This window comes from Dreissena polymorpha, chromosome 5 (genome assembly GCF_020536995.1).
Source record: "Dreissena polymorpha isolate Duluth1 chromosome 5, UMN_Dpol_1.0, whole genome shotgun sequence".
Classification (NCBI taxonomy): domain Eukaryota; kingdom Metazoa; phylum Mollusca; class Bivalvia; order Myida; family Dreissenidae; genus Dreissena; species Dreissena polymorpha.
The window spans coordinates 56,562,010-56,587,828 of NC_068359.1; the positions used below are offsets into that span (position 1 = coordinate 56,562,010).

The following is a 25,819-nucleotide window of genomic DNA, read 5'->3' on the forward strand; positions in this document are numbered from 1 at the left end:
AAGATCCCAAGCTATTTCAGTATTATTAAAACCCAAGCCATTTTTGCGGTCAAGACCCCAGGCTATTGCAGCATAATTAAAATCTAAGCCATTTTTGTGGTCAAGACCCCAAGCTATTTCAGGCTTATTAAAATCCAAGCCAGTTTGGTGGTCAAGATCCTGAGCTATTTTAGCATAATTAAATCCAAGCCAGATTGGCGGTCAAGACTCCGAGCTATTTCAGCATAATTAAAATCCAAGCCAGTTCGGTGGTCAAGATCCAGAGCTTTTTCAGCAAATCCAAACAAAATTGGCGGTCAAGACCCTAAGCGATTTTAGCATGAATAAAATCCAAGCCAGTTTGGTGGTCAAGATCCCTAGCTATTTTGGCACATATAAAAATCCAAGCCAGATTGGCGGTCAAGACCCCGAGCTATTTCAGCATAATTAAAATCCAAGCCAGATTTGCAGTCAATAACCCAAGCTATTTCAGCATAATTAAAATCCAAGCCAGTTTGGTGGTCAAGATCCCAAGATATTTTAGCATTATTAAAACCCAAGCCATTTTGGATGGCAATACCCTGAGCTATTCGGGCATAATTAAAATCCAAGCCAGGTTGGCGGTCAAGACCCCGAGCTATTTCAGCATAATTAAAATCCAAGCCAGATTAGCGGCCAAGACCCCAAGCTATTTCAGCGTAATTTAAATCCAAGCCAGTTTGGTGGTCAAGACCCCGAGCTATTTCAGCATAATTAAAACCCAAGCCAGATTGGTGACCTAGACCCCGAGCTATGTCAGCATAATTTAAATTGAAGCCAGGTTGGTGGTCAAGATCCCCAGCTATTTCAATATAATTAAAACCCAAGTCATTTTGGCGATTAAGACCCCGGGCTATTTCAGCATTTTCAAAATACATTCCAGTTTGGTGATCAAGATCCCAAGCTATTTCATAATCATTAAAATCCAAGCCAGTATGGTGGTCAAGATACCAAGCTTTTTCAGCATAATTTAAATCTAAGCCAGTTTTGTGGTCAACACCCTAAGCCATTCAGCCTTATTAAAATTTAAGCCAGTTTGGTGGTCAAGATCCTGAGCTATTTCAGCCTTATTAAAATCTTAGCCAGTTTGGTGGTCAAGATCCTGAGCTATTTCAGCATAATTAAAATCCAAGCAACATTACCCACCCCATATAGGCCACACCCAACCAAAATTGTCTTTTCGTCCATCAGTCCTGGCCACTATCTCCTCTCTCACTATTATCACTAGAACCTTAAACTTAAACACATGGTAGCTTGCGGCATGGGGATACGCGTCGGCCTCTGCCGCGCCATTTCTAGTGTAAAAAATGAATCAAAGCGGTGCAGGAGGGGGCATTGTGTGTCTGACAAACACATCTCTTGTTTTATGTTATTTTACATTAACTTCTTCATTTCTACACCGATTTACTTCCAATTAATACTGAACATCTCTTATGACAATACGGTCAATCTCAACTAAGCATGGCCCCATTACCAACCCAGGCCCCCTGGGTCAAACATGTAGCATGGGGATACGTGTCGGCCTTTGCAGTGCAATTTCTAGTTACATATGAATCTTATTGGACCTTTAATCATTCACTTATCCTACTCTCTACAAAATTCATTAATACCTGTGCATTGTTGCAGTACAATAGTGTTGATTGATGCCTTCTTAATGTGTAACACTCCCTGGAAATTGGCCCCAATTAAGTGGGCTCTCCCATCAGAGACCTTTGTCTTGATGTCAGTTGGACACTATTCATAAGATAGATTACAACTTTAAATGTTTTAGGCCTACAGTTTTCAGTCAGTCAGTAATTTGTGTGTGATTATGAAGGATTTGTGATGTTAACAGGTTTTATTGTTGTTTCAATGCAATGCATATAATTGCAAGGTGAGTCTGAAAATTTTTCCAGTTGTTTGAAAACACTATGTCAAATATGTGAACAATTTGGTAGTAAATAACAACAACATTTTTATCACATCTTTTAAGAAGAATAACAATCTGTTTGGTTAAAAAGAAATGTTGTTTTGGCAGTAGTTTTTGCAAAAATGATGTATTAATGCTACATTTAAATTGCAAATAGTTTGACAATTGTTTTGATATGATAATTTTTCCAATGTCTTGTGTGTGTTTACTTCTATATTTGCACACATTTGTAACTATAAGAAAGATCAAGTGATGTTTTGTATCTTAAAAGAAGATCAATTTTGAATTTCTAGTACATATTCTCATTCTCATTTACTTCTTTACAACCGACTGTGATATATGATAACAATTCAACATATTGTATTTAATTATGCAATTTTTTTTCATAAACACTCATTCTATTGAAAAATACAGCTGTTTCAGTATCTAAAGCTGTTCTTGCAAAATCAAGTTGTGACTAGTCATCCCCTATAACATCCAAAGATGCTGAGATGCTTATATCATGATCTCAAAGCTGGACAACAATTTGTGGAAAAATGTACTTCCATTTTCTTTTGCTGATGTTCATTATTAAATTACTGTCCTCATATTACTTTTATCCAAAACATAGCTTTGTTTCAATCAATAACAAATGTCTATTTTACATAAATACATACACACAAAACTACCTATATTGCATTTATGCATATATCTGCTGAAACAACAAACCCTTTTTTTTCACAAAACAACTTTTACAACCCTTGATTAACATTAACGTTACTCAGGTGAGCGACCCAGGGCCACCATGGCCCTCTTGTCTAGTTTATCTGTCCTTTAGTTGATTTTCTTGTTAGGCATGCCTCAGCACATAGTGCTCATTTTGAGCTCTAATGATTGCTGTATGTCCAGGGTCTTTTGTGTTGCGTCAACTTTTAGCTCATAAATACGGTACATTCCTCCCTTTTTATCCAATCTTTATGAAACCTGGCCAAAATATTTGACAATATCAAGACCTAGTTTGACTCTGGGTCATATGTGTCCAAACACTAGGTAATCAAGTTTAATCTTAGCAAAACCTCTCTAACCACTCTTAACCCTTTATCCCATAAGCAGCAAAGTGAAAATGGCTTTAACAACCAGCAAAAAGCCAGAAATCGCAGTCTGTTCAAATTTTATGCTTTTTCCTGCTCATCAGTAACTAAGGGTTGGAAATGAAGCCTTTAAAACTTGAATCTAGTAAGAAAGGCATTGAATTAATTGTAACTTTCTAAGGGACTACAAGTGCACCAAAAATATGTATCTAAGCGGTAAAGGGTTAAAGCCACATTGAGCAAACTTGGTCTTAAGGTTTCCCTATTGCAATATCTAGATTCTGGGACACGTCCATCCAAAAACTAGATCAACTTGCGAGGTTTAAGAAAAGACTTGTTACCACTCTAAAGGCAACATTTATGATTATACCCCCACAAACGAAGTTTAGGGGGGTATATAGGAGTGAGCTTGTTGGTCGGTCGGTCTGTTGGTCTGTCGGTCCGTATTAAGTGTCCGCTCTCTGATTCAAGTTGTTTTCATTCGATCTTCACCAAACTTGGTCAGATGTTGTATTAAGATGATCTTCAGGCCAAGTTCGAATATGGGTCATGCCGGGTCAAAAACTAGGTCACAGGGTCACTTAGTGCGTTTTTTAACATTCAGCATGGTGTCCGCTCTCTAATTCAAGTAGTTTTCATCTGATCTTCACCAAACTTGGTCAGAAGTTTTATCTAGATGATCTTAAGGCAAAGTTCAAACATGGGCCATGCCAGATCAAAAACTAGGTCATGGGGTCACGTAGTACATTTGACACATTCAGCATGGTGTCTGCTCTCTAATTCAAGTAGTTTACATCCGATTTTTTCTTTTTTTTTTTTTGTATTTTTTATACCACATTCATATAGCGCCATTTTCATACTTGCGGGTGCGTTCAAAGGCGCTTTACATGTTTTTTCCCTGATCACTGAGTCACAAGTCGTCCGTTAACATCTTGGCACAGTATGCAGCCACGGCACATTGGCTTATTTCCCTCACAAGTACCTATTTATACACCTGGGTGGAGAGGAGCAGATGTGGGATAAATTTCTTGCTCAAGGAAATTCCAGTGGTCATGGCGGGATTCGAACCCGGGACCTCTCGATCTCTAAGCCAGCGTCCTACCATTAGACCACTGCTCCCACTGATCTTCACCAAACTTGGTCATTTTATTTTGGTGAAACTTGTGCTGTGTTGTTTCTACATTCATGAACATATATTTAATAACCATGTTAATGTTCATCATTTATGAACTTTCATTAGCTATTGCAAATTTCACCCTTTATGTTGTGAAACTGTATGAATAGATCATTAAGCTAACTTAACCCTTTCCCACTCAGAATCAAAGTGAACATTGCTATGTTTGAACAGCATAAAACTAGAACAGCCTGCCAGTAACCCGACCCCTTACCCTAACCTAACCATAACCCAGGGTTATATTCCTTATACCAGGCCTCGCTCGTTGTTGCTGTCCGCTTCCCACTACAAATGGGTCAAAATATGTATTTAAGTGGTAAAGAGTTAAACAGATTTATCTTAGGGTTGCCTTAAGGGTCAGTCTTGCCAAGGTCAAGGTCATTGTACTCAAAAATGGATAGCAGCAAACAGGTTGTTTCAGGTCAATAACTTAAGTTTGCATTGACCAATCTTCACCAATCTTTATGAAACTCACAATATGTCAAGCTTGCATGGAGACCTAGTTAAGGATAAGTTTAAATCTATTTAATTTAGCTCAATTTCATTGAAAACCTATCGCTTATTGAATGCTCTCCTGTCTGTTTAGTGGGACTAAGAAACAATATTTGGTTACTTAGGGGGACATCTAAAGAACGCTCCCCCAGTAGGGATATAACCAGTGACCTTCTGTATATGGGGCAGGGGACAAAAATATTGCTAAACTGCACTCGTCCTGCAGGACGAGTTCATTTACATTTTCACTGGTCCTGCAATCACATGCACTTGTCCTTTAAATATGTGTGAAATAAAGATTGCAAAGGGCTGATATGACTAATAGAGTTTCTTATATCACTGCTTAAATGCTGCTTACTAAGTTATTCCTTCCAGCTGATCACAAAAGAAATGGTTTAAAACCGTACTTCGCGGTTAACTAATTCTTTAAAAATCAATGCATAGAGTGAATATAGTCGTATGGTTCCCCTGTCAACATGGACGCGCAACGTTTGCACCAAAAACCCAATATTTACTCGGGACACAGTCTCGCATAACAACGCGCACCTGCTGTATGAAATTTACAATAACAATAATATGTTTTAAGAAAATGATTTTATTTAATGAAAAAGAGTTTTGCTGGTCAGAGAATACATGTACATATTATAACATCAGCTTGATTCACTCGTCCTGTAGGACGAGAGCTTGAGGGAAATTCCCTCGTCCTTTCAAGATTTCACTCGTCAATACGAGTGGACGAGTGGAATATTTGTCCCCTGTGGGGTGTATAAGGTAAAACTAAAAAGTCAAAGTCACTATTTATAAGAATGGATTTGTTTCAGATGAATAACTTGTGCTTGATGAATTGGATTGACATTGTGTATTTAGTTTTGTTATATGAAAACCTAGCATGATTGGCTTAAGATAAAGGTAACTTTTACAAAAAATAAGCATTATTTAAAAACCTCCATTTAATGACCACTGCAGTTAGCACAGGCTAATGCCAGGGACAACACTTTGGAGCTAGACTATATCTTAAGAGACTTCCTTAAATTATAAATTAAATGATAAAAACAACCTTGAAGCAAAAAAAATTTCGTCCTTGATTAGCCTGTGCGGACTGCAATATTGGGTGTCGGCTCTTATGGACCCAAGCTCTTTCGGCCCCGATTTTTTCAGGCTCATTCGGCCCCAATTTCAGAGCTTAGGTCTAAAAAAGCCTGCTACCGGACTGCACAGGCTAATGTTGGACAACACTTATGCACATGCTCTTAGCTATGTACTCCAAGAACGAGGCTCAAATGTTTCTTTCTGCTTGACAAGAGTGTGAGCTGTGCTTGCTGCTTGCCCTGTGTCATTAATATCAAATGTTTATTTCTCCCTGGCAGAGTGTGAGCCGTGCCCCTGGTACGCTGACAAGGACCAACCAGGCTGCTGGCCATGTGTCATTAATATCAAATGTTTATTTCTTCCTGGCAGAGTGTGACCAGTGCCCCTGGTACGCTGACAAGGACCAACCAGGCTGCTGGCCCTGTGTCATTGATATCAAATGTTTATTTCTCCTTGACAGTGTGTGAGGAGTGCCCCTGGTACGCTGACAAGGACCAACCAGGCTGCTGGCCCTGCGTCATTAATGTCACACTTCTGAGGTGAGTGAGCCTTTGTCCAAATGATACTTCAAACAATGATTGTCATATCCAAATGATGTGCAATCCGTTATATAATCTAGTCATCATATTGGAATATCTTGTGCTTAGCTGTTGAAACCGTTTTCTATTGCAGAGCATGTGGCTTTATTTGTGATTTTCAAATGAAATTGGTAATTATTTTTTTGGTTTTAACAAAGAGTTTGAAGATGGATGATTTGTGTGAAAATTTAGAACCATATAACAAAGCCAAGGATGATCATAAGGTGACATTGCTGTGTTATTAGCTCACCAGAGCACAAAAAAACTTTGTAGCCAAATCTAGGGGGGTCCGGGGGCATGCCACCCTGAAAATTTTGGGATCCAAGATCGTCTGTGGTGCGTTTTGGCAATATTTTCTGAGCAAAATTAAGTCTATTTTTAGTTCTGCGTTTTCGGAGAAAACCCGAGGTATTGTCATAGCCAGCTCATTGTGTTGTCCGCTGCTGATGTCTGCAGTCCAACGTCCGCCGTTCGCGTCGTGCTAACACCTTAACATTTTGTTAAGGTTTTGAACATTGGCTCTAAAATCAAATTGCTTCTACCTACAACTTTGAAACTTCATATGTAGATGCACCTTGATGAGTTCTACACGCCATACCATTTTTGGGTCACTAGGTCAAAGGTCAAGGACACTGTGACCTTTAAAAAAAAAAAAATTTTGACACTCAGCTGTCATTTGTTCAAAACTGCACCCGTAACCGAGCGTGGCACCCGTTATGCGGTGCTCTTGTTTTCTGAAATTAGCCCTTTTTTTGCTTAAAGTTTTTTTCTGCGCTAGTGAGCCACTTGCTGACATTTTGCAGCCGATTTTTTTTTGTTTAAATAGACACCGGTGGCGTAGTGATAATGATACATTAACACCGTTAAACAGTTTTCGGTACATGTGGTATTTAGGTTAGAAACCACTAAAACAGCCCGCCCGTCTCGGTAGTAATTATACAACATATTTTATGAAATCCGAACATTACTTTTTTTTTGTCTTACAAGAAATGCGTGAGAAATTACTCAGTCCGCATGAGACCGTCATTGCATGCCAAAAAACGTGAGACTTGACAGGTTTGATTTCATAACTTACTTTGGCTAGCATCCGATGTTGCTCATTGGAGATATGCAGGTTTGCATCTAGAAAAACGTAGATAGGGGTTCTGGCCCCCCTCACTTTCAGGAAAAGGGGGTCTTAATCCCCTCTTTACATTTAAAAGAGGGGGACTCAAAGAAAAGATTAATTAAACCCACACAAATCTCTTTTAAGAACCAACATTGTATAAACTAGGAATATGTTCAACGCATGTTCATATGGAAACTATCGTGAACTTGTCAGTTCATATAAATTGAAGGAATAAATTCCAAAATATAGTTAACTGTAGAACTTTGGAACTGTTTAAAAGTGTTTATATACACTGGTTAGATAAGACGTTTTCAATTCTGCATTGGCGTCTGCACTATTTGAGACATCCTCCGATCACGCACATAACATTTGGTCATTTCATGAGCTTACATTATTCTGTCCGCTTTTTTTTTAAAGATATGTGTTAATTTCTGTAGCTTCAACTTTCCTTTTGCGTTCGAAGCATCCATTTTTCCAGGAATCTGCAACTCACTTTCTAAATCAGTCTTCCAAGTAGCATAGCAACCGTAAAGGGAAGTTTCTCTTATCCACTTTTTTAGCCAATCAAAATTGTTGTTTCTTGGGAAATTAGTTTATATTGGCTTTGTCAATAATGCCATAACTCTGCCCATCTTATTAAATGACAATTCCGTACTGGTCGATTTGATAACGTTGAATCGTAACATCTAAAGGTCATTAGATGGCACGCTTCAGTGATTCAGTCATCATGTAAATCGCCGAGTATCCAAATGTTCGAAAAAGTCTGGTCGCAGTGTAAAGCGTGACCAATTAAGACATTAGCAATGTGAATTATCGACTTAGGCGGTCGTCATTATCCCCTGGGGCCTTTCCGGTAAGGGTGTTATCTGTGTAATCTTTGTGATGTTTCTGGCGATTAATACGGCCTGAAAACGGGCATTTAGATTGTGCATTTGAAAAGCATATGGTCTATTTTCTCAATGGCCAATGTCATGAAAATCTAATTTTTAATCGCCAGCCAGGAGTTGTAATCGCCAATGGCAATTTCGGCGATCGGTAACGCTAAGGTAGATTTTTCCTTATATGGCTTTAGTAAAACCTTGTTAACAGTCTAAATGCCACATTTATTTTCCAATCTTCATGAAACTTGGTCAGAAGATTTGACTCAATGATATCTTGGATGAGTTTGAAAATGGTTTTGGTTGCTTTAAAAAAAATGGCCACCAGGGGACGGGGCATTTGTCCTTATATGGCTTCATGAATCTTCATTAAAAGTGTATGAAAATGATTCTGGTCTGTTGAAAAACGTGGCTGCCAGGGTGTTCACTAGTCATGAAAGTTGGTTAAAACATTTGTTCTTATGACATCTTGTGCTGCACAGAACAGATCAGTTCCTTTGAATCTCAGGTGAGCGACTTTGTGCCTTTCAGGCCCTCTTGTTTTAAGAATGATACTGCAATTTGAACCTTGTTGGGCTCCACTTATCTGTACATGTATCACAGCTACCAGCATATTTTAAATTAGACATATGTAGTTTAACCCTTTCTGTCTTAGAAGCAAAGTGGAAATGGCTATGTGCAAACAGCATAAAACCAGAACAGCCTGTGAGTAAATCGCAGACTGTTCAGTTTTAATGCTGTTTGCTTCTCATCAGTATGTAAGGGTTGGCAAATTATGCCTTTAAAACTTGAATATAGTTAGAAAGGTCTTTTATTAAATTTAACTTTCTAAAGGACTACAAATGCGTAACAGTGCGTATCTAAGTGGTAGAGGTTTAAGAGTCCAGATCGTACGGAAATGTGAAATTAATTTTTATAGTTTTATTTTCTGTCGTTGATAGGTTGGGTCGTCCTGACCCCAATGCTCGTGTCAGATTGACAGCCACGCCCAGTACCACTACCACAGTGTCTCAAACATCTCCATCTCCAACAGTTGAGCAAGATATTATATCGAAAGAAAGCAAGTCCCGTATGTGTAAAATATATCCCTGGCTATGGTTTCTTAACAAAGGAAACATATTTTTGGTCCCCTGCCGGTTTCACCGGAGGGAACTTATGGTTTGCGCTCTGTGTGTCCGTCAGTCTGTGAGTCTGTCACATTTTTCTGGATCCTGTAATATCTTTAAAAGTTCTTCATATTTTTTAATGAAACTTGAAACATGGACAGATGGCAATATGGAGATTATGCACATCATTTCATTTTGTTTATACGTCAAGAATTCTGGTAGCTATGGCAACAAATAGACTAGAAATACTGCTGAAAATGGTGGATCCTGCAAACTTTTCCTGATCCTTGGATAACTTTAAATGTTCTTCATATTTGTTCATGAAACTTAAAACATGGATATATTGCAATATGGACATTTTGCAAGTCATTTCATTTTCTTCCTAGGTCAAACATTCTGGTTGCTATAGCAAAAAAAAAGCCGGTAGGGGACATATATTGCTTTGCAATAGTCTTGTTTAAAGTTGTATTATTCAATGTATGGTTACAATTTGCACTTGTCAAAATTGTGTCAAGACAATTGCATTTGTACAGGAATTTGATTGACCTATCATCACAATTTTAAAATTGTCTCATATTGTTGTTTTTAAAAATTGAAATAAGAATTTTTATGGATGAAAGCAAAGATTATAAAGATTAAAGTAATCAAGATGTACATTTATAACTATGTGTATGTGAAACATCTCTGGTTAAATTTAGGGATGCAAGAGGTTAACCGGTGAACCTACCGAAATGACGAGTTAACCAGTTACATTTTCGGGAAAAGGTTAACCTGGAAAAAATATTTGATTATGATTTTTTTCATGGAATAATTATAACGATTTTACTTTTTTCGCGTGACATACTGCCAACTTGCGCTGGAGACTAGTTAGAACAACATGCCGCACCATCGACGGTTATAAATAACGTGTGTTTTTTTGACTCGCTTAAATTTAACTAGCGAACTGCGGTGAGTGGGAGCTACTAGCGAAGACCAAATTGACACGTTTATTGAACTCGCGATACATTCGACGGCTTATTTTGATGTTTTGTTAACCAATATATAATACTGATTGCTCACGAAAATACCGTGTTTATAAGTAACAATTTTATCAAGAATTGCATTTGTAGTTAAAATCTTGACGAGTTAACGTCGTGTTTGTTTATCAAAAATTAATATCATTATGATAATTTACGTCCAACGATTCCACCATTACTGTCCGATGCAAGTTTTATTTAAGAAAGCAAACTATTAACTTATTAAATAATTAAACATCACTAAAAATAATTAAAAAATAAAACCGTAAATTTAGTATTTGTGTAATTGCTTAAACTTTGCGCGCTATGGTACGTTTGCAAACATCTGTAACTATCAGTATTTGAGATCATAATACTTATTTCCTTCGCTATTAAATAAATATACTGATTATTATAAATATTCAATTTACATTTCGTTTAAAATTAATTTAATTTGCATTTGTTTCCTTTATTTTACCCACATTTTGTAATTGTATAATGAAAATTAAACGGTACTACTTCGGCTACAAATGCTAAAATTCAGACAACAAAATATGCAATTATCAAATATGAAGAGATGCGGATTGGTTGAACACACATGACCCACTTCAAATTGAAAGGGAAATTTTTTGTATATATTAAGCCAATTTGAGTTTCAAAAATTAAAACAGAATGAATAAAGGAACACACCATTTTTGTGAGCGATACGACGCAAACGTAATATTAGCGGCCCAACCAAAAATAAGTTTATAACACGTGAACATGAACATTGTGTAGTCCTTAAATTTTTTCGCAGGAAAAATATTTAAAATATATAGCATACATTTACAAAATTATTAAAATAAATTGTATAATACATTTTATTACGAAACTGGCATGTTATCAACGCAGGCGCTTTCAAATTTGAAATTACTTATGTTTCTACAGAGCGGTTCGAGCTGTAAGACATTTTTGACGTACTCTAAATCATTTTAACTACTTAAGGCGTTTCGGTTAACCGGTAAATAATTGGTTACGGAATATGGTTAACCGGTTAATGATTTTTAAAACCTCTTGTTTCACTAGTTTAATTTTATGGTAGCATTTAATATTGTTTATTTGTATTTTGTTTCTTTTCCAGATGGACATGAGCCGTTTTTTGGTATCCACACAATTATTTCATTGGTTTCAGTGCTGGGAACATGTGTGTAAGTGTTGGATGTTATTTGTCTGTGTCCATTCACATGATGCAGGCGTATGGGTCTGAATGTCTTAACAATGTTTTTTGCATTTATGCTCACTTTAAGCCAAAATGTGTGCTCATGGTAAGATTTTGTATTGCCTTTGTCCATTATTCTTTTCCTTCACCTGTTGTCCATTCGCATATTGTCCATTCACTTTGAGCACACTTTTGAAACTGCATTTACCAGTATTATCCAATCTTCCTAAAATGTCTTCAGAACATTTGTCCCAATGATATCTTGGCTCCATATTTCTTGTCAGTCTTTATGAAATTTGCTAAAAAATCTTGTAATAATAGTATTTAAAAAAAATCCGTTTGGCATAAAACCTAGCTGCTGGGTTGTGGTGCATTTTTTTATATTTCTACAGGGCAACCTTGAACACCAACTTTTTGGCCTATTCTTCATGACACTTGCTCAAAACATTTTTATGTCCACCAGTCTATACTGGGAGACATATTGTTTTTGCCTTGTCTGTTTGTTAGTTTGCTGTTGGTTTGTTGGTTTGTTTGCATCCAACTTTAACATTGGCCATAACTATTTATGCCCCCGGATCGATAGATCGGGGGTATATTGTTTTTGGCCTGTCTGTCTGTCTGTCATTCTGTCCCAAAACTTTAACATTACAGTAAAGTTTTGCAATAACTTTTGAAATAATGAACATAGCAACTTGATATTTGGCATGCATGTGTATCTCATTGAATTGAACATTTTGAGTGGTGAAAGGTCAAGGTCATCTTTCAAGGTCAAAGGTCAAAAACTTAAAACTTAAATATAGTAAAGTTTTGCAATAACTTTCAAAATATTAAACATAGCAATTTGATATTTGGCATGCATGTGTATCTCATGGAGTTGCACATTTTGAGTGGTGAAAGGTCAAGGTAATCCTTCAAGGTCAAAGGTCAAAAATTTAAATACTTAATAAAGTAAAGTTTTGCAATCACTTTTGAAATATTGAACATAGCAACTTGATATTTGGCATGCATGTGTATCTCATGGAGCTGCACATTTTGAGTGATTAAAGGTCAAGGTCAAGGTCATCCTTCAAGGTCAAAGGTCAAAAATGTAAATATTACATATAGTAAAGTTTTGCAATAACTTTTGTAATATTGAACATAGCAACTTGATATTTGGCATGCGTGTGGTGTATCTCATGGAGCTGCACATTTTTAGTGGTGAAAGGTCAAGGTCATCCTTCAAGGTCAAAGGTAAAAATTTTAAATATTTAATATAGTAAAGTTTTGCAGTAACTTTTGAAATATTGAACATAGCAACTTGATATTTGGCATGCGTGTGGTGTATCTCATGGAGCTGCACATTTTTAGTGGTGAAAGGTCATCCTTCAAGGTCAAAGGTCAAATATATCATGGCTCCAAAGCGGCGCAATAGGGGGCATTGTGTTTCTGACAAACACATCTCTTGTTCAATATTGAAGATAGTAACTTGATATTTGGCATGCATGTGTATCTCGTGAGCCTGCACATTTGAGTGGTGAAAGGTCATTCTTCCAGGTCAAAGGTCAAATGCATGGTGGGGGACATAGTGTATCACAAACACATCTTGTTCTTAATGATATAGTTACTTATTTTTTACAATGATTGGGTCTGTAGAAAAACTGATGATGGCCACTAGTGGGCAAGTAAATATTTCATATATTGCTATAGTGAAATCATATGAACTCTTTAAAAAAAACGTACATGGTTTGCATAAACTGAGTGAGTCAAAACAAGGTTCTGGTCTGTTGAAAAACATGGCCACCGAAGTAAAAGGGAAGTTTTCCATAAATTGCTAAAATTAAATCTTTGACCCACTTATCTTGAAACTTGCTTAGAATATTAGTGAGCCATGCTCTGTGAAAAGGCGGTTTAGTGCATGTGTGTAAAGTGTCATCCAAGATAAGTCTTTGCAGTCCTCACTTTTTTTTGCTACGAAGAGACTTTTAAACAAAAAATATCAAAAGGACACAGATTTAAGAACATAAATAAGTCTTGATACATGTTTTAAATATTGTCACGTCTATAAATGAATGTTATTGATATCTGCAACAACTGAACGTTGATGAAAATTCTTATTATCCGAGATATGTATCCTTTCATTAATTATATAATAAACACGTACATGTGTAAAAAGTATGTGACTAAACGCAGTTTTTGTGAAATAAGTAAGTCTGGATAAAGTGAGCTTTCCGTATCCAAAATTATTGCGACATGTTTTAATTATTAGAAATATGAACATCAATGAAAATTCTTTCATTTTTGGGATGTGTTTTTCCTTTTTTAACAAATATGTTTTCCATGAATATAATTGATATCTGCAACACGAATGTTGATGAAAATCCTTAATTTAATATATCTGGTGATGTTTTTTCTTTCCATAAATATATGTTTAGCTCAAATGTATTCGTAATAAGTATGTTTAAGTGTAGATTTTCCACATTATCCAAAATTATTGCTTAATTAATAATTATTTAAATTATAAACATATGAAAAGTAGAAAGAAAAAATGAACCATCATACATTGTTGCATTCAGGTTTTATTTGTGTGAATCATGAAGACATTAGTTTGTTTGTCACATGTTTATGTTGCACCATACATTATACATCACCAATAAAATTACATATAATATATTTTCATATGTTGTAAAATCATGTATTTTAATGTTAATAAGTCCCTATGTTTGATTGTAACCACAATCATTCATTATACCTTAAGCCTCCTTTTGTACATTTTGTTATTTTGTTCTTATATTGTATGTTTGTGTTTAAGTTGCTGAATTGTTTGTGTCTAAACATGCAGAAGCTAAAAGTTATGAATATTGTATTACATATATTGTTCCAAGATACCTGTTTTGGGATTCATATTTTACAGCTCATTTTTCATCCTTTTATAAATGGATAATCTTAAATTAATTCCATACAACTGTAGGGGTCTAAATAACACAAAAAACGAAGAGATGTCTTTGATTTCTTAAAAACAAAACAAGCCCATATATATTGTCTCAAAGACTGTCATTTTACTCCGGAAATTAAAAATAAAATATGTTCAGAATGAGATGGGAAATGTCATTTTAGTTTTGGACAATCAAATTCAAGGTGTTTGCATTTTATTTAACAAAAACATTCAAATCAAAGTAAATAAAATTGAAAAAGATTCTATTGGTAACTACTTACTATTGGATTTGACATATATGAATAACAGTTTTACCTTATGTACATTATATGGGCCCTATAAAGATACGCCCGCTTTTTTTACAGACCTCTTTAAAAAAATAATATATTTTCACACTGATAGTACGTATATAATATGTGTAGACTTTAATTGTGTTCTAGATGTCAACTTAGATTATCAAAATTATAACATAAAATAAACAAAGTAATGGAAATTAGAGGTAAAACTATTTCATTCTCATCACATAAAGCTGAACAAAACAAAAACCATGAATCTACTTTAATTAAGAAAATAATTTTTTTACTTAATCATTAAATGAGGCTGATTCTGAACAACTTCGAGAACTAAAAATGAATTAGAAAATGTAAGCCTTACATGCCATATGTCTCGGATTGTCCGGGACAGTCCCGGAAATGAAGAACTTGTCCCGCTGTCCCGGAAATCTGTCAAAGTCACGGAATATACAAAATCCATATATACATGCACCTTATCTTAATAGGCTTAACTGCACCTCGAATCTGTGTATATCTGCAGCGTCTCCATGACAATGCCTACCCGAATAGGCAGACTACGCTACGTGTCAAAATCGATCAATTAACAGGGGTCCTGTTATCATATCGATTGTCTCACGTTCGCGGTCAAACCGAAAAGGCGGCATTGTTTAATGTGGTTGTTAATTGACTTTAATCTACTACGTCATTATTTCCCGCTGCGTAAGGGCAAAGGATAGTTGTTCACACATCTGAAGTCCAACATCGCTTAGTAAAACATTAAAAGCAGTTTATGTTCGCACGTTTAACCGACAAAGAAGTTGAGTACAAAAGTAAGCATATAAAAACGTCATCCTCACTAGGTTTATTATTGTCTTGTTCTAAACCCCCAGTAAACATACGTTAAAAAAAATATGTGAATTTGAATTGCGTTCGCCATGTCGTATCAACAACTACGCGTTACACACCGGTCTTAATAACAATAACGCAGTGAATCACCATCTATGTTTAGAACGCTTACACTGAAAACACGTGGCTTGTATCTAGTAACGGAAGTAGTAATGTTTAATTTGACGTTAATAGATCAAATGTATTTCGGATAGGCTTTCGAACTTTTGCAATTAACGATGCGAAACAAAAAAAACGTACCAAAAATGCATATGTCTATAAATATCGCTACATTTTATACATGTCCCGGAAAATCGGCAAAAGTCCCAGACAATTTAACTCCCGGAATTGGTCTGAAAAATTATGGCATGTATGTGTAAGGGAAAATAAACTTAAAGGCTCTCTTATCGCTTCCAGAGCTTAATGGATAGAAGATGGAGAAAAACCATCTAAATACTTTTTCTCGCTAGAAACAAATCATTACACAAGTCCATACCTTTTATTGAATTAGAAAAGGGTGCTAGATTAACAGAACAAAATGATATTTTAAAAGAAGCTGTTTAATTCTATAAAACCTTATACAATAAAAATGAAAACGAAATTTAATACGATATAAAAACTGATTAAGAAAATATTAATATACAAAAGTTGAATAAAGTTCAATCTGACGCAATAGAAGGGCTGCTTTATATTGAAGAAGTATCCATAACACTCAAAAATATGAAACATGACAAAAGTCCAGGTTCTGATGGATTCACAGCTGAATTCTTTAAAGTATTTTTGAATAGATAAGGCCATTTCATAGTGAGAAGTCTTAATTACGCCTTTATTAAAAATACGTTGTCTATTACACAAAAACATGGAATTATAACTTGTATTCCAAAAGAAAACAAGCCGCGATGTTATCTGAAAAATTTGCGACCGCTAACATTATTAAATGTTGTTTACAAACAAGCATCAGGTTCCATTGCAAATAGATTAAAAACAGTTCTTGACATTTTTATATCTAAAGATCAAACAGGTTTCATTAAAGGTCGATTCATTGGTGAAAACACTAGATTACTTTATGATATATTGAAATATGCTGAGCCTGAAGATAATAATTTACCTGGATTACTATCGACAATTGATTTTGAAAAAGCGTTTGATACTCTGTCTTTTCAGTTTATCGAAACAACTATTAGTTTTTTTAATTTCGGACCAATGCTTCAAAAATGGATATCTATGTTCTTGCATAATACCATGGCCTCCATACAAATAAATGGCTTCTTGTTTAATACTTTCTGTAAAGAGAGGGGATGCCGTCAAGGTGACCCTATTAGTTCTTACATTTTTATTATCTGTGCAGAAATTCTTGCCATTAAAATAAGAGATAACAAAGAAATAAAAGGTATAACAATAAATGACATAGAATACAAAATATCTCAATTTGCTGATGATACATCTTTATTTCTGGACGGATCATAATCATCTCTTGATTGTACACTAGACATGCTTCATGAATTTTCAAAATACTCTAGACTTAACATAATCTACGAAAAAACGGATTTAATTTGGATAGGTTCTATGAAATATAGTACCAGTTCAATAAAACTTAATACAAACTTAAATGGGGAGCTACTACCTTTAAAGTTCTTGGAATAATGTTTGATATTAATTTAGACAACATGATCATTAAAAATTTTGATAATAAAATAGAAAATATTAAAAGTTCAATAACTCATTGGAATCGCAGATATATTACTCCTCTAGGAAAGATAACCATTGTCAAATCATTGTTCTTCCTTTACTTACTTATCTATTTGTATCACTGCCATCACCAAGCAAAGACAGCATGAAAACAATAGAACAACACTTTTATGATTTCATTAAATAAATGTGCAGAGCCAAGCAAAATTAAAACGAGAGCGCCGATGGCGCTGAAAGCATAGTTGCAAGATACAGGGAAGTTGCTGCTGAAGTAAATGTTTAGGTCAAAAAATATTAAATAGTTTCCTTATATGTTTCGATGTAAAAGCGACAACTTTGAGCGAGAATAAATACACAATTTTGCACATAGAGACGGTCAGACCCCCATAACCAAACCTTTTCTTGACGGGCATTTTTAGCTGAATCGATTTAAGCAATAAAAAAGATATGTCATGTTCAAACCAAAAAAGAATTCAACCCAAATAAAAATCGACTGTTTTTGCGCCTTTTTTTCGGCCGTTTTCTAGTGGATTGTAATCTTTCACAGTGCCATTGTTTACTAAAATCTCCAACTTTATCCTATTTCAGGGATTTAGTAGTGAACACCTATGCTTACCCTATCAATATCTCCAAACGATAAAACCAGAACAACAGTCTAAAGTGTATAACATGCCTTCGAGGAAAATATGATGATTTGTTGAGAGAGTACAGCCCTTCATGACTCGATTACCTTCCTGACTCGATTATTTAGTGTATTGTAACCTTAACGATTGCTGACATCACGAGTCGCCCCCCTTGTTACCAAAATGTTCTATTTTTAGAAACGGGAATTGCAAATAGTGACGAAAGTGAATGGTTACAAAATGACATAACTATGAAAATAAATACGTAGAATTACATTATTTCACGCATACCATTATGCAACCATCCGTTGTCTTTTCCGACTTGATACATTTACAGCTTTCCATTTAATATTTTACAGACACAACACTCGTCAAGTATTCGCGCGAATCCATTAAATCCGATGCCACATTTAAACCGTTAGCTCTACTTGTAACGTTAATTTCTGGCACAAAGTAAATCATTTTAACTTCAATTAACACATCTCTATTACTTTTAAACTCTACTTCATCAAATCCATAGAAAGGCAGGTCAGAATCCATGTCATAAATCAGAAAACATTCATCGTACTCCGCCATTTTTTACACATTTTCAAAAGAATAAAAGTGCTTTATGCCCCACTTCCTGCTGAGAATATGTTTTAATTTCTATTTATAATTAACCGATGAAATGTTACATATCCTTAAACCAGGGCCTTATGAATTCAGTTATGTAAACATTTGACCTCTCACAGAACAGTAAACAAAGGAAATAGAAATTAGGTGTGAGGTTACTATCAACAAGAACAGAATTGTTTTACGAATGAATTTTGTTTTAGTTTCTTAGAAGGTTTTTTCACGTAAATCGGTCTTAGAAAAATTCACTAAAAACGGAGCAATATTCTTGGAAGAAAACTTTAGAAAAACGTTTCTAAAAAAAAATTGTAAGAATTACCATATACTAAACTAAATAGATATTTCGTCTGATTTTTGATCAGGTAAGGCTTCATAATGGTCAACCGATCGATGTGGGGTTTCGAAATGTCGTATATACCATAAGCAAAGGTGCGTTGCACCTATGCTAAAAACAGTAATTGTTAAGGAGTATAACGAAGGTGGGTTAAATATTGTTGATATATGTTCCTTTGAAAAATGCATGAAAATAACATGGATTAAGAGAATATTGTCAGCCGAAGGAAATTGCTATTCATTGGCAAAATCGTAAATAGATTTTAAGATAATATTCAACACTGGTAAAATGTATGCCGAAAAATATGTTTACACCTGAAAAATAAATTTTGGCTCGATGTTTTAAAAAACTATATATTGTGCGTTGAAAAGCTGCCAATAATAAATAGTGATGATATTCTGAATATGCCTCTTTTTTATAATCATAATTTTACAATAAACAAAAGCTATATCTATATTAAATGTCTATATGAAAGAGGCATCCGATTTGTGAGAGATATGGTAGAAAGAAACTTTATTTCCAAAGAATCTTTTGATACACAAGTTTTGTTCTAAACTCTGCATAATCAATATTCTTATATAATACAATTCAGCACTTACAAATAAATTTTCTAATGTGCAATAGATCTACTTTTTATTATAAGTAATATACAAACATATAATCAACATAAAGTAATGTTGTATGTTACAAGCTTGTTTGTGTTGTGTGTTTTTTTTTTGCTGTTGTAAAATACTTCTAGTATAACACAACTAGATATGTATATGAATGTATGTTGAATGTACGCAAGTAATATGTATGTACCCATCAAGTAGCTGTACAATACTATCTGAAAAGCTTTGTATGTATGTACTGTATTGTCTACATATGTATGTAATATTCTACGGAAAAAGTAAAATTTTGCACACACACACAAAAAAAAATGAGCTATTGTCATCACCTTGGCGTCGGCGTCCGGTTAAGTTTTGCGTTTATGTCCACTTTTTTCATAAAGTATCAATGCTATTGCATTCAAAATTGGTACACTTACATACTATCATGAGGGGACTGGGCAGGTAAAGTAAGATAACTCTTGTGTGCATTTTGACAGAATTATGTGCCCTTTTTATACTTAGGTCCATTTTATTCCTTAAGTATAAAAGCTATTGCTTTCATACTTGCAACACTTACTAACTGTCATAAGGGGACTGTGCAGGTAAAGTTATGTAACTCTGACTGGCATTTTGACAGAACTATGTGCCCTTTTTATACTTAGAAAATTGAAAATTTGGTTAAATTTTGTGTTTTTGTCCACTTTATTCCTAAAGTATCGAAGCTATTGCTTTCATACTTGCAACACTTACTAACTTTCATAAGGAGACTGTGCAGGCAAAGTTATATAACTCTGACTGGCATTTTGAAAGAATTATGGGCCCTTTATACTTAGAAAATTGAAAATTTGGTTAAGTTTTGTGTTTTGGTCCACTTTACTCCTAAAGTATCATAGATATTGCTTTCATACTTGGAACACTCGCAAACTATCATGAGGGGACAGTAAAGGACAAGTTTCATAACTGTGGTTGTCATTTTTACGGACTTATGGCCCTTTTTATGTCCCCCACTTTAGTAGTGGGGGACATATTGTTTTTGCCCTGTCTGTTGGTTGGTCGGTTGGTTGGTTGGTTGGTTTGCGCCAACTTTAACATTTGCAATAACTTTTGCAATATTGAAGATAGCAAATTGATATTTGGCATGCATATGTATCTCATGGAGCTGCACATTTTGAGTGGTGAAAGGTCAAGATCATCCTTTAAGGTCAAAGGTCAAATATATGGGTCAAAATCGCTCATTTAATGTACACTTTTGCAGTATTTCAATATTCAAGATAGCAACTTGATATTTGGCATGCATGTGTATCTCCTGGAGCTGCACATTTTGAGTGGTAAAAGGTCAAGGTCAAGGTCATCCTTCAAGGTCAGATGTCAAATATATGTGACCAAAATCGCTCATTTTATGAGTACTTTTGCAATATTGAAGATAGCAACTTGATATTTGGCATGCATGTGTATCTCGTGGAGCTGCACATTTTGAGTGGTGAAAGGTCAAGGTCATTCTTCAAGGTCAGAGGTCAAATATATGTGGCCCAAATCGCTTATTTTATGAATACTTTTGCAATATTGAAGATAGCAACTTGATATTTGGCATGCATGTGTATCTCATGGAGCTGCACATTTTGAGTGGTGAAAGGTCAAGGCCAAGGTCATCCTTCAAGGTCAAATATATGGGTCAAAATTGCTCATGTAATGTCACTTCTGCAATATTGAAGCTAGCAATTTTATATTTGAAATGCATGTGTATCTCATGGAGCTGCACATTTTGAGTGGTGAAGGGTCAAGGTCAAGGTCATCCTTCAAGGTCAAACATCATATAGGGGTAAAGGTCATCCTTCAAGGTCAAACATCATATAGGGGGACATTGTGTTTCACAAACACATCTTGTTTGATTTAGTAACTTTTAATATATGGTTAAATTTTGTGTTTAGATCCACTTCTTAAGTATCAAGGCTATTGCTTTCAAACTTCAAATACTTTCATGCTATCATGAGGGTACTGTACCTGGCAACTTGGCAAGTTGAATTTTATCTTGACCTTTGAATGAATATGACTCTAAAGGTCAAATTATTAAATTTTGTTAAAATTGCCCTAACTTCTTTATTTATGATTAGATTTGATTGATACTTTGACAAAACAACTCTTACCTGACATACCACAATAGACTCCACCCAAACCGTCCCCCACGCCTCCCCCTCCCCCGAATCCCCCCGATTTTTTTTAAAGATCATCTGATAAATGACCACCACACCCTCACGCTATACCCCGTCCCACCCCCCTCCCCCCCAAAAAAAAAATTTTTTTTTTTTTTTTTAACATTTTTTTTGCATTTTTTTTCTTCATATTTTGGAAGATAATGTAGATCTAATAAATGATCACACCCCACACTATACACCCTCTCCACTCCACCCCTCCCTCCTTTGTGATTAAAATTGAGATAGGTCCCTACACCTTTAAAAAAAAATAGATGAGCAGTCTGCACCCGCAAGGCGGTGCTCTTGTTTTCAGTGGATGCTTTTACATCATTTCAGCAAAATAACGTGATTGGTAAGTCAAGCAAAATTAGCAATTGACAACTCTCAAATAGCAATATTGTATGTTTTTTAGATAAGAATATGGTTGAATTACAATTAAAACAGTGTGTAGAATGTTGTAAAATTTCATCGTTTACTGGTTTTATGTTTGTAAATTTTATCATTCTGTTTTTGCTGTTGTTTGAGGCTCGACATTGTAAATATTTATATTGTTGTTTTCAGGCTTATTATCATTTTCTGTTTCTTCTGCACACGTCAAAAAAGCCCTAATTTTTCACAACTTATTTTTTTTAAATGTTCGGGTGTTTAGAAAAACATGGCCACTAGGGGGCAGGGCAATGTTCCATGTATTGTAATATTAATATCATTAGAACTTTTTTTTAAAATTGCATGAACTGAGTGAGAAGAGCTTACTTTTCCATTTGGCTACAAGGATTTCTACACAATCACCCATAAAATATACTTAATAATAAGAATTAAGACATAAAAGGTAAATTTGGCTACAAAAATTGTAGAGCCATATGGAGCCCTAGTGAGTCAAAACAAGGTTCTGGTCTGTTGAAAAACATAACCACCAAATTCAGAGGGATGTTTTCCATAAATGGCTATAATGAATTCTCTGACCCACATATCTTGAAACTTGCTGTGAAAAGGGGGTTTAATGCATGTGTGTAAAGTGCTGTCCCAGATTAGCCTGTGCAGTGCAAATTTGTTTCCAAACTAAATTTTTGCTAAGAAGAGACTTTCCTGAAGAAAAAAATAAATCATAAAGCGGAAAGTGTCGTCTCAGATGAGCCTGTGCGGACTGCACAGGCTAATCTGGGATGATACTTTACACACATGCAATAAACCAATTTTTCACAGAGCACGTCCCATTTTTATCAGTATGTTCTTTTTCATCATTTTAATGAAATAACAAATTGGTCAGTGAAGCAAAATTTGCCATTGACAATGCTCACATAGCTAGATTATACGGTTTTCAGATAAAAATATGGTTATATTACATGGAAAACAAGGCATATAATATTGTATTAAAGATATCATGGTTTACTGGTTTTATGTCTGTCAATTTTATCAGTCTATGCTGTTGTTTGAGGCTTGTATTAAATTATAAATATTTATATTGTTATTTTCAGGCTTATTCTCGGGCTTATTCTCATAATCCTGGTCTGCAGACATCACAATTGCAGGCAACAACTCAGGGACTATTTCTCCAAAGGTATCACATGAAATGATATTTATGATTGTCAAAGTGTTATCCATAGGTTGATTTTTTTTTCAATTAAAAACGCTAATCACTATATCTTTTGCACCCTAGTTTCCAAATATGTTACATGTTTTAAAGGAGCTTTTTCACAGATTTTGGCATGTATTGAAGTTTGTCATTAAATGCTTTATATTGATAAACGTAAACATTGGATCTAAAAAGCTCCATGAATAAAATTCAAAAATGAATAAAAAAATAACCCTCAACAGGGCCCGAACCACTGAACGCTGGAGTCATGGAGTAAAAGTCTACCTTTAAAGCACTTGACCATCCGTGCTCATACATTCAGGGATGTATTTTATACTTTATATAAGCAATCCTTTTAGTTTCACAAAATATAATGACAACAACAGAACTCTCCAAATTATTCAATCATTTCGCGTTGCAAAGCTTTATAATTTTCATGTTTTTAAATTTCAAAAGATGCATATAATAGCTATTTTAGAGCATGGTAAATGTTCAGTATTACTGTTTCCTCACAAATATCATAACTTAAACGAAAATTTGCGAATCTGAAACAACTTTTTATGTCCCCCAGTCTATACTGGGGAACGTATTGTTTTGGCCCTGTCTGTTTGTTGGTTTGTTTGTTTGCGTCAAACTTTAACATTAGCCATTACTTTTGCAATATTGCAGATAGCAACTTGATATTTGGCATGCATGTGTATCTCATTGAGCTGCACATTTTGAGTGTTGAAAGGTCGAGGTCGGTCATCCTTCAAGATCAAAGGTAAAATATATGGGGGGGGGGACATAGTGTTTCACAAACACATCTTGTTTTAATTTTGTCAATTTACTAAAACGTGAAAAGGCCCCTTTAAAGGTGACATGATCTATATTCGCCAGTCTCTTGACAATACTTATAATAGGAAGAACCATATTGATTGGCAGGGCGGGCAGATTGGCAGCTGTGAAGTTTTCATAGAATCTTCACCAAACTTTCTGGAAATGTTTGTTGACATAAAATGGAGAACAAGTCGTATAATCAGCCAATTTGCACTAGGCTCTTCAGGGTAATTGCCCTTTATTTATTAAACAAATTACCATTTTTGCTCTATCAATTCTACTGTTTTCGTGAACAAGTTCACCAAAATTTTATGAAAAAAGTTTGTTGACCTTTAATGGATGTTATATAGCCAGCCATTTTGCACTATGTATTTTAGAGTTAATGCGCTTTATTTACCCAAAATGTGAGAATTTGATCTTTACATAACTTTTTTGTTTTTGCCCTGTCTGTTGGTTTGTTGGTTTGTTTGTTTGCGTCAAACTTTAACATTGGCCATAACTTTTGCAATATTGAAGATAGCAACTTGATATTTGGCATGCATGTGTATCTCATGGAGCTGCACATTTTGAGTGGTGAAAGGTCAAGGTCATCCTTAAAGGTCAAAGGTCAAATATATGGGGGACAAAGTGTTAAACAAACACATCTTGTTGGAAAATGTTTATTGACATTAAATGAAGGAAGCACTTTATAACCAGCCAATTTGATTAAGTCTCTTCCGAGTAATTGCCCTTTCTTTATACACAAAACTTTACATATTTTGTGGTTTGCACTTTCGGCCTCATTCAGTTTTTATCAAATCTTCACCAAACTTTCTGCAAATCTTTTTTGAGTGAATGATAAATGTGATAACGAGGCAAATAGCACCAGACATTTCAGAATTATTGCCCTTTGTTCATAGAAAAATTGCAATATTCGCTGGTTGAGTTCTTTTAAATCATTCACTTTTCACCAAATCTTTACCAATCTCTTTGGATAAGGGTCCTATTTTAAACTGGCTTATACTTCTGCGCATGATCTTGTTCATTTAAGATCAATATTGCAAAAACACCTTATTTTGAAAACATCATTTACCATTGATGGTTGCTATTTGCATTATAGAATCAATTTTCTCTGTGTCTTAAAATTAAGAAATTTCCACATCACTCAGTATAACAGTATAACAGTGCAAAATGAAATGGCCTGTACTCAGTATAACAGTTACTGTTTAATGATGGAGGTTTGTTAAGAAAACAAATTGAATATAAATTGCTTATATAACTTTAATTCAGGCCCTGTATTTTACACAATATTTATGCCTCCCTTTGAAGAAGAGGGGGTATATTGTTTTGCACATGTCGGTTGGTCCGTCGGTTGGTCCAACCACCAGATGGTTTCCGGATAATAACTCAAGAACGCTTATGCCTAGGATCATGAAACTTCATAGGTACATTGATCATGACTGGCAGATGACCCCTATTGATTTTCAGGTCATTAGGTCAAAGGTCAAGGTAACAGTGACTCGAAATAGTAAAATGGTTTCCGAATGATAACTCAAGAATGCTAACGCCTAGGATCATGAAACTTCATAGGTACATTGATCATGACTTGCAGATGAATCCTATTGATTTTCAGGTCACAAGGTCAAAGGTCAAGGACATAGTGACCCGAAATAGTAAAATGGTTTCCGGATGATAACTCAAGAATGCTTATGCCTAGGATTATGA

At 35.0% G+C, this 25,819-nt stretch overlaps 1 protein-coding gene across 2 annotated transcripts in view; it reads left to right on the forward strand.

The window, feature by feature from the left end:
- The window catches only part of LOC127830975 (uncharacterized), a 97,779-nt gene that overhangs the window by 65,147 nt on the left and 6,813 nt on the right, over positions 1-25,819 (forward strand). For both annotated transcript variants that reach the window (XM_052355929.1, XM_052355928.1), the window contains 5 exons: positions 6,213-6,291; positions 9,258-9,271; positions 9,329-9,385; positions 11,538-11,604; positions 23,199-23,281. In XM_052355929.1, coding sequence (XP_052211889.1) covers positions 6,213-6,291; positions 9,258-9,271; positions 9,329-9,385; positions 11,538-11,604; positions 23,199-23,281 — 300 coding nt within the window. The remainder of the gene's footprint in view (positions 1-6,212; positions 6,292-9,257; positions 9,272-9,328; positions 9,386-11,537; positions 11,605-23,198; positions 23,282-25,819) is intronic.